Below are 14,713 nucleotides of genomic sequence, written 5' to 3' on the forward strand. Positions count from 1 at the left end.
GGGAGAGGTTAAAGTAATTTCCCAAAGGTATCACGAGACAGAGTAAGAAATTGGACTCATGCACCCTTGTTCTAAATACTGTACTCTTAAGATATAAACCACCAGTTTCTGGTGTCAGAGTCTCAACTTACATGCAGCTCCCATGCCAGGACCAGAGAGAAAAGTGGTACCTGAGCTCTTGTCCAGAAAGTAGGCCAGGAGGCACCGCATGACAGCCTGGTGGCAGATCACCAATACATTTTCCTGCCGTTCTAGCTCCATTATAACTGGCTCCAGACGCTGGACCAGATCCTCATAAGACTGAAAAGGAGAGAAACATTTGGGTAAGAAGGGGGCACATTTGCCCTGAGGAGAAGAACTCTAGACCAGGAATCAGGAAAACTTGATTTTGGTGCTAGTTCAGTTGTTGGTCAGCAGTATGACCTTGGGCAACTCACTTCCTTCCTTCCTAGGGCCTTACTTTTTCATCTATTAAATGGGGCAATCAATATAATGGAGTAGATAACAATAACAATAATAAAACTTTCCACTAAAAAAATCCCTAGAAAAGCTGGATAAAATAAATGTTTGCATTGCTGATCTTTCAAGAAAACAAAACATTATGAATATAGGGTTCCCAAATAAAGAAAAACTTCGGGAAAAGAGTGATAAATGGATATAGAAGCCATAATTCCTGTGGGGGCATTTGCCAATCACAGTATCCAAGAGCCTTGAGCTTTTAAAACATAATAGAAATATGAGATGAAGCCTTAGGTGTGTATAGGGTAGGGATTTGGGACTGAGACTCTCAGATAAATCTGAGACCTTCAAAGGACTACATCCTCAATAAAATTATAAGCTAAAAAATATATCCACAGGCAAAGGGAAACAATAAGAAAATGTGTCTGCCTGACTCTTGGTGGAAAAAATCAGGAAAAGCCTCCACTAAGAATGTATAACCCCAAACGTATTGTTAAATAGATTTGTGGTTCTGAATTATATTATCCATGTGTTTCAGAAAATGCTAAGCTGAGAGTTTAATAAAAAGTGATTTCAAGTCATTTGCTTCCAGTAGCGTCTGGAAGAAGCAAATGTAAATTCTCTCTAGATTCTCTCAACTGAGGCTGCATGGATTTCCCACAGATAAATTTTTGTCAAACTGAGGCTCATATAACATACACAGAAAATAAGCTATAATAAAAATAAACAGAAACAACAAGAACTCTAACAACTTAAGATAAAGGATCCACAATATAAAATAAATAGTCTCAAGATTTTTAGAGAAGTATAAGATTTACTCAAAAATACAAAGAAGAAATAAGATGCTATTGAATATAAGATCCAGATTTGAAAAAAATTAAGTAGAATTTTTATAAATGAAGAATATATTCATTAAAATGGAAAACTCAATGGATAGAGTATACAGAGCATTAAATAAAATGTTTTGGAAGACAGAGCTGAAGAAATTACTCAGAATGTAGCAAAGAGATCGAAAATAAGAAGTTTGGAGACATGAAGCATAGAGGTAAAACTAACACATATCTAGTTGAATTTCTAGAAGGAGATAGTAAAGAAAATATGAGAGAGGAATAGCTAAAGATATAATGCCTGGGAATTTTCTAGAATTGATGAAGAATCTCAGTTCTCAGATTCAGGAATTCCAATTAATTCTGAGCAAGATAAATTAAAAGAAATTAATATTTAGACATATCAGAGTGAAACTTAAAAGCAATAGAGATCCAAAGACCCTAAAAGCAGCCAGAGAGAAAAGAAATAACAATTAGACTTGTAGGAGACTTCTTAGACATGTTAGAAACCAGAAGACAGTGGGGATGATAACTCCAGAGAGAAAATTGTCTTCCTAGTGTTTTATACCTTGCCAAAGTACCATTTAGGATTGAGGACCACCCCTCCAAAAGACATTTTTAGACAAAAGGAAAGGTGAGTCTACTACCAACAGATCCTCCTAAAGAAAATTCTAAAAAAAGATAGACATTTAACTCAGAAGGAAAACCTGAGATGTAACATGAAAGTGATCAAAGGAATTGGTAAATATGTGGTTTAATCTAAATAAACACTGACTATATACAATTTTTTTTAGCTAGTAAAAATTATATTTTAATTAAATAAGTGATTTCCCCCAATTTCTACTATATAAAATCCATCTAGGAGAACAGAATGGGGGTGGGGTTGCTTAAAAAACTAAAAATAGAACTATCATGTGGCCCAGCAATCCCACTCCTAGGCATTTATCTGGAGGAAACCATAATTCTAAAAGATAAATGCACTCCAATGTTTTTTGTAGCACTATTTAAAAAAACTAAGACATGGAAGCAACCTAAATGTCTATCAACACAAATGGATGGAGAAGAAGAACCTAAATGTCTATAAACAGATGAACTGAATATTAATATATTCCATTGCATACATATAAATTTCATTGTGTATATATTAATTAACATATATAATAGAATATTACTCAGCCATCAAAAGAAAGAAATAAGGCCATTTGCAGCAACATGGATGAACCTAGAGATTATCTGAAGTCAGACAGAAGAAGACAAATATCTTATGACATCACACATATGTGGAATCTAATTAGAAAATGATATAAATAATCTTATTTAGAAAACAGAAACAGACTTACAGATATCAAAAACAAGCTTATGGTTACCAAAGGAAAAATGTGGGAGGGGGGATAAATCAGGCACTTGGGATTAATAGACACACACAATTATATATAAGACAGATAATCAGTAAGAGCCAATTGAATAACACAAGGAACTCTTCAATATTATGTAATAAACTATATGAGAAAAGAGCCCCCAAAAGAATAAGTATATGTATATGTGATACAACATTGTAAATCAACTATAATCCAATAAAATTTTTTAAAAAGAAAAAATCCATCTATGTGGGTACAAAGTTTATTAATTGTTTGGAAGTAATTCTATTTTATCTAGAATTCATAATAATTTTACTTTGGTAATGTCAATTTAACCCCAAAATACAATATGTTGGCATTATAGGGACAAATAGTGATGTATTCTGATAGATTTGTATAAATTGAAGTGCTTCAGCAAGCATTCATTCAATTAACACTCACTGAGTAAGCTGTGCTTACAATAATAAATTTAATACTAACAATAATAATTCATTTAGGGAATAAGACACAAGTTTGAAGTAAGTAAAATAAAAAACAACAAACAATATAAGAAGAGTGACCAGAGTTATAAAGTTTTTGTATTGATTCAGGAGGCAGGTAGAGATATTGATTTTTAGATTTTGTCAGTCATACATATTAAAATGTTAAGAGCAACTCTAAAAGCATAGAAAGAGATTGCATAACTCAAACATAGATGTAAAATTTTATCAATTCTAAAGAAGGGAGGAAAAGACAAAAAGTAACCAAGCCTAGAGAGCTCAAAATAAGAGAATAGAAGTAAATTTACATAAGTCAGTAATTAAAAGTATACCAAACTTGCCATTCAAAAGTCATATATTTCCAGTGTTTATTAAAACCAACAAAACCCAGCTCTATGTTGTCTATAGGAAACAAAACAAAACTACACAGAGAAGTTGAAAGTAAATAACTAACCAAATACTGAGCAGACAAAATTTTAATATCATATAAAAGAAGCATTATTAGAGGGGGAAAGAGGCTTGCTCACTCTATAATAAAATATACAATTTACTAAGGAGATATAATTGCTTTAAATTTGTATGCCTCTGATAATATAGCCTTAAAATATAAAAAGGAAAATGAGGGCACAGTCACTGACTTCATAATGTCATTTCTGAAGATGAAAATACAAATGTTAAAGTGCTTTGTAACACAGGATATCCATCATTTCATCTTCTCTAATATTCTGCTTTCTGACAATTTTCCCCAGGAACCTGTATCAGAAATGGAGTATGACTAATAAATATTCTAACATGTGGAACAGGCTAAATGGAGGCTGGGTTGAAAGCAATGAGGATTCACCACCACATGGGAATAAAGAACTAATAATCTGGCTCATATGGTGGCAGAAGAGTTGGTTAAACCATTAGCCATTGTTATTTGGGACTCCAACCCACAGTCCAGAAAGGCTGGAACTTTAGGCAACTTGGCAATAAAGTGTCAGAAAATTAAAGCACATTAAAATATTTCAGATGCCATTAGTGAAAGAATATTAAAGACAAAGTCTAGGATAAAGTGAGCCTTCCTGAAAGAAGGAAATAAACAGGCAAATGTACAGCCTTTAAAAAGAGGAATATGTTGCTTATAGCCAAGAATGAGAGAGCCAAGGGCCAGATGATCATGTGCTTTGTGGGATGGAAGATGCTGCAAGATTTGCTTTACCCTGTTTCTAAAGCTGTCTGGGGAAATATGGAATCTTGGTAGTTGGAATAAAGATACCGGGGAGGAGTCCTAAGAGTCTGGCCACCCCTCCAAATCTTACCTCTCCCTTAGGGTAGCGGTAGCGGTATTTATCTTGGTCTCGCATTGCAAATTCTTCCGGGTAGTGTTCTTGGATTTCTTCATAGGTCATCTCCTCACAGACACCCTGAGAAAAATTATTTGGGGACAAAAGTTTTCACAAATTGAAATCTCCACAGCCTTTACCATAGTTCTGAGGCCAATGATTGTGGAACATTAGCACACAAGCACCTGGGTTTCTGCTAACACACCTCTAGGTTTGGGTCTGCTGTCTGTTGTTGTTGTTCAGTCACTTAGTCGAGTCCAACTACTTGCAACTCCATGAACTGCAGCACACCAGGCTTCCCTGTTGTTCACTATCTTCTGGAGTTTGCTCAACTCAAGTCCACTGACTTGATGATGCTATTCAACCATCTCATCACCCCACCAACCAACCCCTGCTCCTCCTGCCCTCAATCCTTCCCAACATCAGAGTGTTTTCCAATGAGTCAGCTCTTCAAATCAGGTGGCCAAAAGTATTGGAGCTTCAGCTTCAGCATCAGTCCTTCCAATGAATATTCAGGACTGATTTCCTTTAGGATTGACTGGTTAGATCTCCTTGCTTTCCAAGGGATTTTCAAGAGTCATCTCCAGCACCACAATTTGAAAGCATCAGTTCTTCAGCACTCAGTCTTCTTTCACATCCATACATGACTACTGGAAAAACCATAGCTTTGACTATATGCTCTTTGTTGGCAAAGTGATGTCTGGTTTTTAATACACTGTCTATGTTTGTCATAGCTCTTCTTCCAAGGAGCAAGTGTCTTTTAATTTCGTGGCTGCAGTCACTGTCTACAGTGATTTTGAAGCCCAAGAAAATAAAGTCTGTCACTCTTTCCACTTTTTCTCATCCATTTGCCATGAAGTGATGGGACCAGATGCCATGATCTTAGTTTTTGAATGCTGAATTTTAAGCCAGCTTTTTCACCTTCCTCTTTAACCCTCCTCAAGAGGCTCTTTAGTTCCTCTTTGTTTCTGCCATTCAGTTCAGTTCAGTTGCTCAGTCATGTCCGACTCTTTGCGACCCCATGAATCGCAGAACGCCAGGCCTCCCTGTCCATCACCATCTCCCAGAGTTCACTCAGACTCACGTCCATCGAGTCAGTGATGCCATCCAGCCATCTCATCTTCGGTCGTCCCTTTCTCCTCCTGCCCCCAATCCCTTCCAGCACCAGAGTCTTTTCCAATGAGACAACTCTTCGCATGAGGTGGCCAAAGTACTGGAGTTTCAGCTTTAGTATCATTCCTTCCAAAGAAATCCCAGGACTGATCTCCTTCAGAATGGACTGGTTGGATCTCTGTGCAGTCCAAGGGACTCTCGAGAGTCTTCTCCAACACCACAGTTCAAAAGCATCAATTCTTCGGCGCTCAGCCTTCTTCACAGTCCAACTCTCAGAGTGGTATCATCTGCATATCTGAGATTGCTGATATTTCTCCCAGCAATCTTGATTCCAGCTTGTGCTTCATCCAGCCTGGCATTTTGCATGGTGTACTCTGCATATAAGTTAAATAAGCAGGGTAACAATATACAGCCTTGACGTACTCCTTTCCCAATTTTGAACCATTCCATTGCTCCATGTCCAGTTTTAACTATTGTTTCTTGGCATTCATACAGGTTTCTCAAGAGACAAGTAAGGTGGTCTGATATTCCCATCTCTTGAAGAATTTTCCACAATTTGTTGTGATCCACAGTCAAAGGCTTTTGCGTAGTCAATGAAGCAGAAATAGATGTTCTTCTGGAATTCCCTTGCTTTTTCTACAGTCCAACAGATGTTGGCAATATGATCTCTGGTTTCTCTGCCCATTCTAAACCCAGCTTGTACATCTGGAAGTTCTCGATTCACATACTGTTGAAGCCTAGCTTGAAGGATTTTGAGCATACCCTGCTAACATGTGACATGAGCACAATTGTATGGTAGTTCCTTTGGTATTGCCCTGTCTTGAGATTGGAATGAAAACTGACCTTTTCCAATCCTGTGGCTACTGCTGAATTTTCCAAATTTGCTGACATACTGAGTGCAGCACTTTAACAGCATCATCTTTTAGGATTTGAAATAGCTCAACTGGAATTCCATCCCCTCCTCTAGATTTGTTGGTACTAATGCTTCCTAAGGCCCACTTGACTTCACACTCCAGGATGTCTGGCTCTAGGTGAGTGACCACATCATTGTGGTTATCTGCATCATTAAGACCTTTTTTGTATAGTTCTTTGTATACTTGCCACCTCTTCCTCCTGGTGGGCTATAGTCCATGGAGTTGCAAAGAGTTGGACACAACTGAGCAACTAACACTTTCACTACTTCACTTTACTGCCCCTATGGAAGGAGACAATACATTTTATTTGTTGTCTGGTGTACGTGTATATGTGTGCACAAGGTATGTAACTGTGTGGATGTGAGAATGAGTGCATGTGCATAGGTGTGTTCAGGCTGAGTGCAGGTGGGTATCTGTGGTGTTTCTCTATGATTATCCTAACAGGTTTATAGGTGTACATTGTACATATATGTGTATTTTTATAAATTTGTGGGTTTAAGAATTTGTGACTGTGTTTGTGTGTGTGTGTAGCTTGCTCATGATGTGTATTTTTGGCATGTTTAAGGTCCTATGCTATTGGTTGTGCATTTGTGTCAGCATATATATGTAAGTATATATATAAGTATGAGTATGTGTATGTATATAAAGGATGTCTCATCATCTAAGAATGTGTGTGCATAGGTGTCTCTGTGGTCTGTCTCTTCATGTGAGTCTCAGTGTGTCTGTAGTGTGTGTGTCTCTGAAATGTGTATATCTATAAATATATGTGTGAGTATCTATGTGCCTATGTCTAAGGTCTGTGAATCTTTGGTAATATGGTTGAGGCTGTATGTCTGTACTGTTAGCGTGTCCATGGTATGCCTCTATGTGTCTATGTGATGTAAATATATGCAAAGATTGCATGTGTATCTACAATGAATGTGATATGTACCTCTAGGTGTGTCTGTCTGTAAGTGTGTGTGTGTCCATGAATGGTGCACATATGATTGGTAGATGTGTCTGAGAGGAAACCTGTGTTTGACTAGTTGGTCCGTGTGTCTGTGAAATGTATATCTGTGAGTGTAAACATACCTGTGGTGGATGTCTGTGACTGTGTACACAAGTGCATGTGTATGTACATATCCACAACAGGGCTCTTCAATGTTATCACATTTCCCATCCCTCCTGCCTACACTTCTTCAGGACCTCTGGCAGATAAAGAAATAGGTATCCACAGACCTCTCTCAGAAGGCAAGAATTAGCAAATTCCTCAGTTTCACAGTGGTCCTTGGGGATATACACTCTCCTGACCCAAAGAAGGAATTAAGGGCTCTTAAAGAATGAGTTTCCACTAAGAAATCCACAGAAGTGAGGTGTCTGTTGGTAGAGGTGGGATCGATGTTGAGTTTATAAGATTCCCTTCTAGTCTAGTAGATTCCAATTAGACCTTCCTGTAGTGAAGCAATGGGCTCTGGCTGTCTTTTGAGCTACCAACCAGGCTTTCCTTAGGAGTTAGGTTCACCCCTGCCCCAATCTACAAGAAGATAGGCAGTGCCAAACCTGCATCTGACACTGCCCATGGGAGAAAGTGCACTCTGTATATTCACAAAGTCCTTCCAGATTGGCTTTGACTTTCTATTCTGAGGCATGCTGGGAATCTGTTGCCTGTGGAAGTGACCACTGATTCCTTACTGACTTAAAGAAAATCGCCTAACTTCTTTGAATTTTATTTTCCTCATCTGCAAAATGAGGGTAATTATAACTATCTCACAACAGTATTTTGAATATTAGAGATAACATATGTAAAAAAGACTAGTACAGAATGTACAAGACACATTTAAAAAACAATCAATGGAATATATTACTCTATAATTAATATTGTTTAGATTATATAGTAATTTAAATAGATCAATTTAATCTAATGTTATTAGATTAATATATATAATTATTAATATAGTATTGGTAATGGAAATAAACCAGAAACTTAGACATCATTCTAAATTTTCCCTCCTTCTTGACCCATCTCTCATAGCTAACTTCTGAGATTCTAATCCTTAAATTTCTCTCAAATTTATTTCTCTTTATTCTCTCTCCATCTCCACTGCTATAACCTTAGTAGATCTATACACATACACAATTCCCTCTTTGCTTATGCTGCTTTCTCTGCATGATTCCTGATCCTCTCTACTTGGCTCACTGTTACTCAACTCTCAGGTTTTAAGTAGGAATCACTTCCTTCAGGCAGATCATGGCTGGGTCAGATGCCTTGCCCCAGCATCTGTGTGCCCACATTCTAGCCTATCAGAGTCTGCACCACACATGCTGTTTTGTATTCCTCTGACTACCCTATTTTTTTCTGAAACTTCAGTGAAGACAGAAACAAATCTCTCTCTCTAGCACCATTCTAGAGTCTGAAATGGAGTAGGGATCCAATAAATGCTTACACCACATATGTGCCAGAAACAAACAATAACTGAACTATTATGATGGAAAGTTGTCTCATGTGTATTTTATAATAATATATGTGATATGTATAACAATGTTGTATATCCCTTTTCTAAATATGTGTGTCTCTATACATCTATAGTTGAGTATATATGTTATTATGCATGCACACACATACTTCCTTTATTTATCTAGCAGGCAATCAGGTTAACCTACCTACACAGAAGTTATCTACATCTGTGGTGAAGCTTTTACTTTAGTATTTAACAATCATAATCTGTGGGCTGCTACCTGATGTAAATGTGCCTATAGTGCAGGTGAGACAATGGAGAGGAAATATCTTCTTAAAGAGCTCATAGAAAAACCTGACTCTGAAGAGAGACTGCCATGTCATGAGGGTCAGATGAAATATTCACTAAGTTTTTCTTTCTTCATTTCATCTCCAATACACATCTGGTCCATCACACCCTCACTTCTTGCCTAGACTAATGCAGTCGTCTCCATACTGGTATGCATTCTCATTCTGGCCCTCTTCCCACCTAGTCTCCAGACATGATCATGATGGAGTCATGGGTGGAGTCTTCACAGCATGGTCTTTAAGAAAATGTGAGTTACATTCAGCCCACTCCTCCTTTTTGCGAGGGAGGTAAATTTTTTTAAAATAATTTTTAATTGGAAGATAATTGTTTTACAATGTTGCATTGATTTCTGCTATACAACAAAGTGAATCAGCTTTAAGTATACATATATCGCCTCCCTCTTGAGCCTCCTTCCCATCCTCCACCCCCTTCCTCTAGGTTATCACAGGGGACCAATCTGAGTTTCCTGTACTATACAGCAGCTTCCCACTAGTTATCTATTTTGCACATGGTAGCCCACTCCTTCTTGACTTAGACCACATCAATGTTTTCCCATTTTTAGGGTACCATCCAAATCTCTCAATATGGACTATAAAGCCCTATAAGCTCTCTTCTTTTCCAACCTCATCTCCCTTCTCTCCAGACCTTACAATCACTATCTCAGACTCTCTGCTATTTTCCCTCAGTTCCCTGAACATGCCATGCTCTATTATCACCTCTGGGCTTTCACATGAACTGTTCTCTATTCCTTGAACTAAAATTATTCCCTTACTCCAGTCCATTTTGCCTGCTTCTAGGAAATTTTCCTTCTAAATCTTCTACCACTGTCTTGTCAAGAATATCCTCACCTTCTGGGACTCTATAGATCCTTGTATTTCCCCTCTCACAAACTTTTGTTGCATGCAATGCAATGTCTTATTCACTGTCTAACTTCAGGCTCCATGAGAGTGAAGACCTTGTCTGTTCTGGACTTCACTGGATCCCCAAGGCACAGAACAGTGTTTAGCACAAGAAAAGTTTGTTGAATTAATTAGGTCCTGCATATGAGCCAGAGCAAAGGCAACCCAGGGGATAAGTCTAGAGTCACCACCCACCAGGGAATCCATCCCGCTCCATCTCACCGCATCAATCTCATTCAGGGCCTTCCATTGCTCATAGGGAACGCCTAAGGCTTCAGCTGTCTGGATAGTCCTCTTCATGTGGCTGGTCCACACCTTCAGTGAGCTGATACCCTGGGACTGAATGAAATTGGCCAGGGCATAGGCATACTGAGGAGTGGGGGTGCAAAGGAGGAGAGGATGGGAGAAAGAGAGATGAAAGAAGACAAAGTGGCCGTGAGAATAAATTTAGATCTACCACAAATAATGGAGTGATAATGAACAAGGAGGAGTAGAGTTTAAGTGTTTCCAATTTACAAAAAGTCATATTCTTGCCCACATGACTAAGGACCAAGGGAATAGAAAAGAATATGTGTATTTATACGTGTATATGTGCATATGTGTGTGTGTGTTCACTGAAGCTTGTTCATAGAACCTCCTACTTGGTTATTCATTCATTCAAACAGCTCACTTCTAACATTTGTGGGCCTGGGACAAAAGTACAAATGGAAGCACTCCACTTATAGTTCACCTCTCTTCTTTTCCCATTTCTGCTCCATCCTGTACTCCTAGGCATCTTAAGTATATGCTTATAGATAATCCAGTCTCAGGAACAAATTCTGTCTATACCCTATCTCCACCAATCCCCATGACATACAAACAGTGACCCCTTGGCCATTCCTTTTCCTAGGTGTGAAAAATTTTGTGACATGTCCTGTTTTCACGTGAACAGACTCTGGGACAGGCCCCATATAGCTACTGGAAGCAGACTCTGGGCAGGAAATTCTAGGATTCTGGGTACTCTGAGTGTGGTCTGGAAGTGTATGTGGGTGGGATGTGGGGGACATTTCTCTTTGACCTTGTGAAAGGTCATTGCTTGAGCAGGGGACCTGGTACTAAGATTCTAAGGGCATTCAAATATTTACTGAGTATGTGTGGCCATGTGCTGGGTGCTGGGGTGGCAAGTTCTCAAGACACAGCCTGGTGCACTGGGATGACACAGAGGGATGGTATGGGGAGGGAGATGGGAGGGGGGTTCAGGGTGGGGAACACATGTACACCCGTGGCAGATTCATGTTGATGTATGGCAAAACCAATACAATATTGTAAAGTAATTAGCCTCCAATTAAAATAAGTATATATATATATATAAAGACACAGCCCATCCAGTGAGGGAAACAGTGACAGCACCAAAAAGAACCACTTAGGTTTGTGGAAGTGCATATGAGCAACTGATTCACTCTTCTTCTGCAGATAAGCATGTTTTTAATCACAGATGATGTGTGAGGAACATCTGCACAAATGTACAGATACAGGCACACGTTTTTATGTACAAATACAGGCATTGTGTCCACACATTCTAATTATGGATTATGAGTCAACAGTCAGTGTGCTCTGGTGGAAGGAGTCCTGATTGGGAGACGAGTGATGGGGTTTAATCTACCTCGCCTTCCTCACAGGGTCCCTTGTGGCCTGGGGCATATCTTGGGCCCATCCTGGCTTTGTATCTCCTGACTGTAACATGCAAACAGCATTAGCTCACTCAGCCTGGTCTCTCTGAGTGTCACATTACATAGTAGATGGGGAGCCACCAGAATGCTCTCTGTTACATAGTGAGAGCTACTGTGCTCGATTGTGGATGACAGTTGATGGGAAAATACTTTGGAAACCATGCATGTTGCACTGTGGTCTTTAGCATGAAAGTTGGAGCCAGGCATGTGCATGTACATGTACACATTTCTGTTTAAGGAGGAATGTTGTATGGAGATGGCCATGTGTCCAAACTGGGTGCTTAGTTGTGTGGGCAAGGCCATGGACAGCCCCAGCCAAGAGACTTCTGGCTGTAGGTGGTGCCACAGGCTTGGATGGCATCTCTATGGCCTCTGACTCTGCTCTGAGGAGTGAGAGAGGTAATAGTCAGAAGTCAGAGTCCACCTTCGGAGAAGGTGATAGCACCCCACTCCAGTACTTTTGCCTGGAAAATCCCATGCATGGAGGAGCCTGGTGGGCTGCAGTCCATGGGGTCTCTAAGAGTCGGACACAACTGAGCGACTTCACTTTCACTTTTCACTTTCATGCATTGGAGAAGGAACTGGCAACCCACTCCAGTGTTCTTGCCTGGAGAATCCCAGGGACGGGGGAGCCTGGTGGGCTGCCGTCTATGGGGTCGCACAGAGTTGGACACGACTGAAGTGACTTAGCAGCAGCAGCAGCAGAGTCCACCTTGAGAGGATACTGCCAGTCTGAAAGTAACAGAAAAGGAGCCAGGAGGACTGAGGCTTCTGGTATGATGACTTGCCTGCAACGCTGCCAGCTCTGCAGTGGGGGCGGCTGAGGGGCAAGCAGGAAGGACTGGTTTTCAGTTCTGGCTCTGTCCTTTACTGAATGTGTGACCAGAGGCCACTTTCTGTTCCTGTCTGGGCCTCAGCCTCCTTTTCCACAAATCAGTGATGGTAATGCCAACCCCACAGAGTTGTGACAATTAAATGAGGCCACACATGTGGAAGTAGATGGTGCCATGAATGTGCAGAGGTGTCCAATAAAAGAGGGAGCTCCTTCCCTCCTGCACCTCATTTCCCTCTTATCCCACCCCAAGTCATCCTCCTAGCAAGAACAATACCTATGTTAACAAGCCTAGTGAAAGTGAAAATGTTAGTCACTCAGTCGTGTCCATCTCTGTGACCCCATGGACTGTAGCCAGCCAGGCTTCTCTGTCCATGGAATTCTCCAGGCAAGAATACTGGAATGGGTTGCGATTCCCTTCTCCAGGGGATCTTCCCAAGCAAGGGAGTGAACCCGGGTCTCCTGCACTGCAGACAAATTCTTTATCATCTGAGCCACCTGGAAAGCCCCTTTAACAAGCCCAGGGAGAGGGCCAAATGCAGGAAAATGTGTCTCTTTATTTGGGCAGCATGTATAGCATGCAGGTCATTATCTTGACTAGAAAGAAGAGACTCCCACCATTGGCTTACCTGATAGCTCAGTTTGTAAAGAATCCGCCTGCAATGCAGGAGACCCCAGTTTAATTCCTGGGTCAAGAAGATCCACTGGAGAAGGGGTAGGCTACCCACTCCAGTATTCTGGCCTGGAGAATTCCATGGACTGTATAGTCCATGGAGTTTCAAAGAGTCGGACACTACTGAGCGAATTTCACTCACTCACTTAGAAAAGAGACTCCCACCATGAAAGTCAGAGATGGGCCAGAACTGGGGGGTATGGAGCCCAAGTGACCTGCCTGGGAGGGCAAGAGAGGGCAGGGGAGGGCTTCCTGGATCAGCCTGTGGAGCAGGAGATGGGTCCTGGAAAGTGTGGAGAACGGAGGGCAGGAAAGAAGTGGTGACTGGTGGGGGACAAGAGTCAACTCTATGATGACCTGCAGTGGGGGTTTGGGAGCATAGCATCAGCCCTGAGTAATGCAGGAAAAGATGGATTCAAGTGTGGGGCTCTTCAGGGGAGCTGTCTGTGCAAAGGATGGTCACCAGCTGACAGAAAGGACAGAGGAGGGCAGCCTCCATGGTGGAAACTGCACAAATGAAGACACAGAGTTATGAGAAAAATGAGGGGACCAGTTAGGCAGGAGAGACAGTGCTTATTTTAATGGGGTTAGAGGAGCAAGTGGTCTGGGAAGGACTGGTGTGCCAGGACCAAAGCATCAGAGTTGCTGGTGGCACATGGAAGCCATACAAAGATGGGTCAAGACTGAGTGGCTAATGAGGTGGAAGAGCAGGAGTGGCCAGAACCTGCTTTTACCTTGTCACTGAGTCCCTCCACCCTCAGGACCCAGTCATCAGCCACCCCACCAACTTGTGGCCCACTTGAACCAGCCCAGTCAATGTTTCAGAATGCATGGGGCCTTCCCTACCTGCTTGCCCCGAGCTGAGAGGCCAGAGTCACCTCCAATGCGGCCTCTGAGGTTGAGTTCACTCTCACCATGCCGGCATAGGTAGATGGAGCGGGGTGTGACGTGAATGTTCATGAGATAGTAGACTGTGCGGCTCTGGATATGGTCCTGCACCCGATTCACCATGTAGCGTGTGCCCACGTCGAAGATCTTGATGTAGGACAGGTGGCTGGGCCAGTCCAAGCAGGAGCTGATGTTGGAGAGGCTGATCCCAAGAGAAAGCCCCAACCACACAGCCTGCCTTCAAGCCTACTCCATAACACAGCTCTCACTTAACTTTCCTCTAGCTTTGCCTTGTTCTGCATAGCTGTTCTAGAAACTTGTTCCTGGCCACCTTGAGGAGCTCACTGCTTGCTAACTTCTCCCTTTGTCTCCTTTCCTCAGTCTCAGTTTGAGCCAGACTGTTTTTTTACTTTCACTCATTACATTCCATGCATCTAGTATTCTCTCTTCTGTG

At 41.1% G+C, this 14,713-nt stretch overlaps 1 protein-coding gene across 7 annotated transcripts in view; it reads right to left on the reverse strand.

Annotated features, from left to right (window-relative positions):
* Nucleotides 1-14,713, reverse strand: part of PFKFB1 (6-phosphofructo-2-kinase/fructose-2,6-biphosphatase 1) — a 125,673-nt gene that overhangs the window by 4,402 nt on the left and 106,558 nt on the right. For 4 of the 7 annotated variants that reach the window (XM_040266066.1, XM_040266063.1, XM_040266062.1 and 1 more), the window contains 4 exons: nucleotides 14,218-14,461; nucleotides 10,380-10,526; nucleotides 4,425-4,529; nucleotides 171-300 (listed from right to left, as the gene is read on the reverse strand). In XM_040266066.1, the coding sequence (XP_040122000.1) occupies nucleotides 171-300; nucleotides 4,425-4,529; nucleotides 10,380-10,526; nucleotides 14,218-14,461 (626 nt within the window). The remainder of the gene's footprint in view (nucleotides 1-170; nucleotides 301-4,424; nucleotides 4,530-10,379; nucleotides 10,527-14,217; nucleotides 14,462-14,713) is intronic. The other 3 variants (XM_040266065.1, XM_040266068.1, XM_040266064.1) reach the window with 1 other exon arrangement.

Source organism: Oryx dammah, unplaced genomic scaffold, assembly GCF_014754425.2.
Source record: "Oryx dammah isolate SB20612 unplaced genomic scaffold, SCBI_Odam_1.1 HiC_scaffold_23, whole genome shotgun sequence".
NCBI lineage: Eukaryota > Metazoa > Chordata > Mammalia > Artiodactyla > Bovidae > Oryx > Oryx dammah.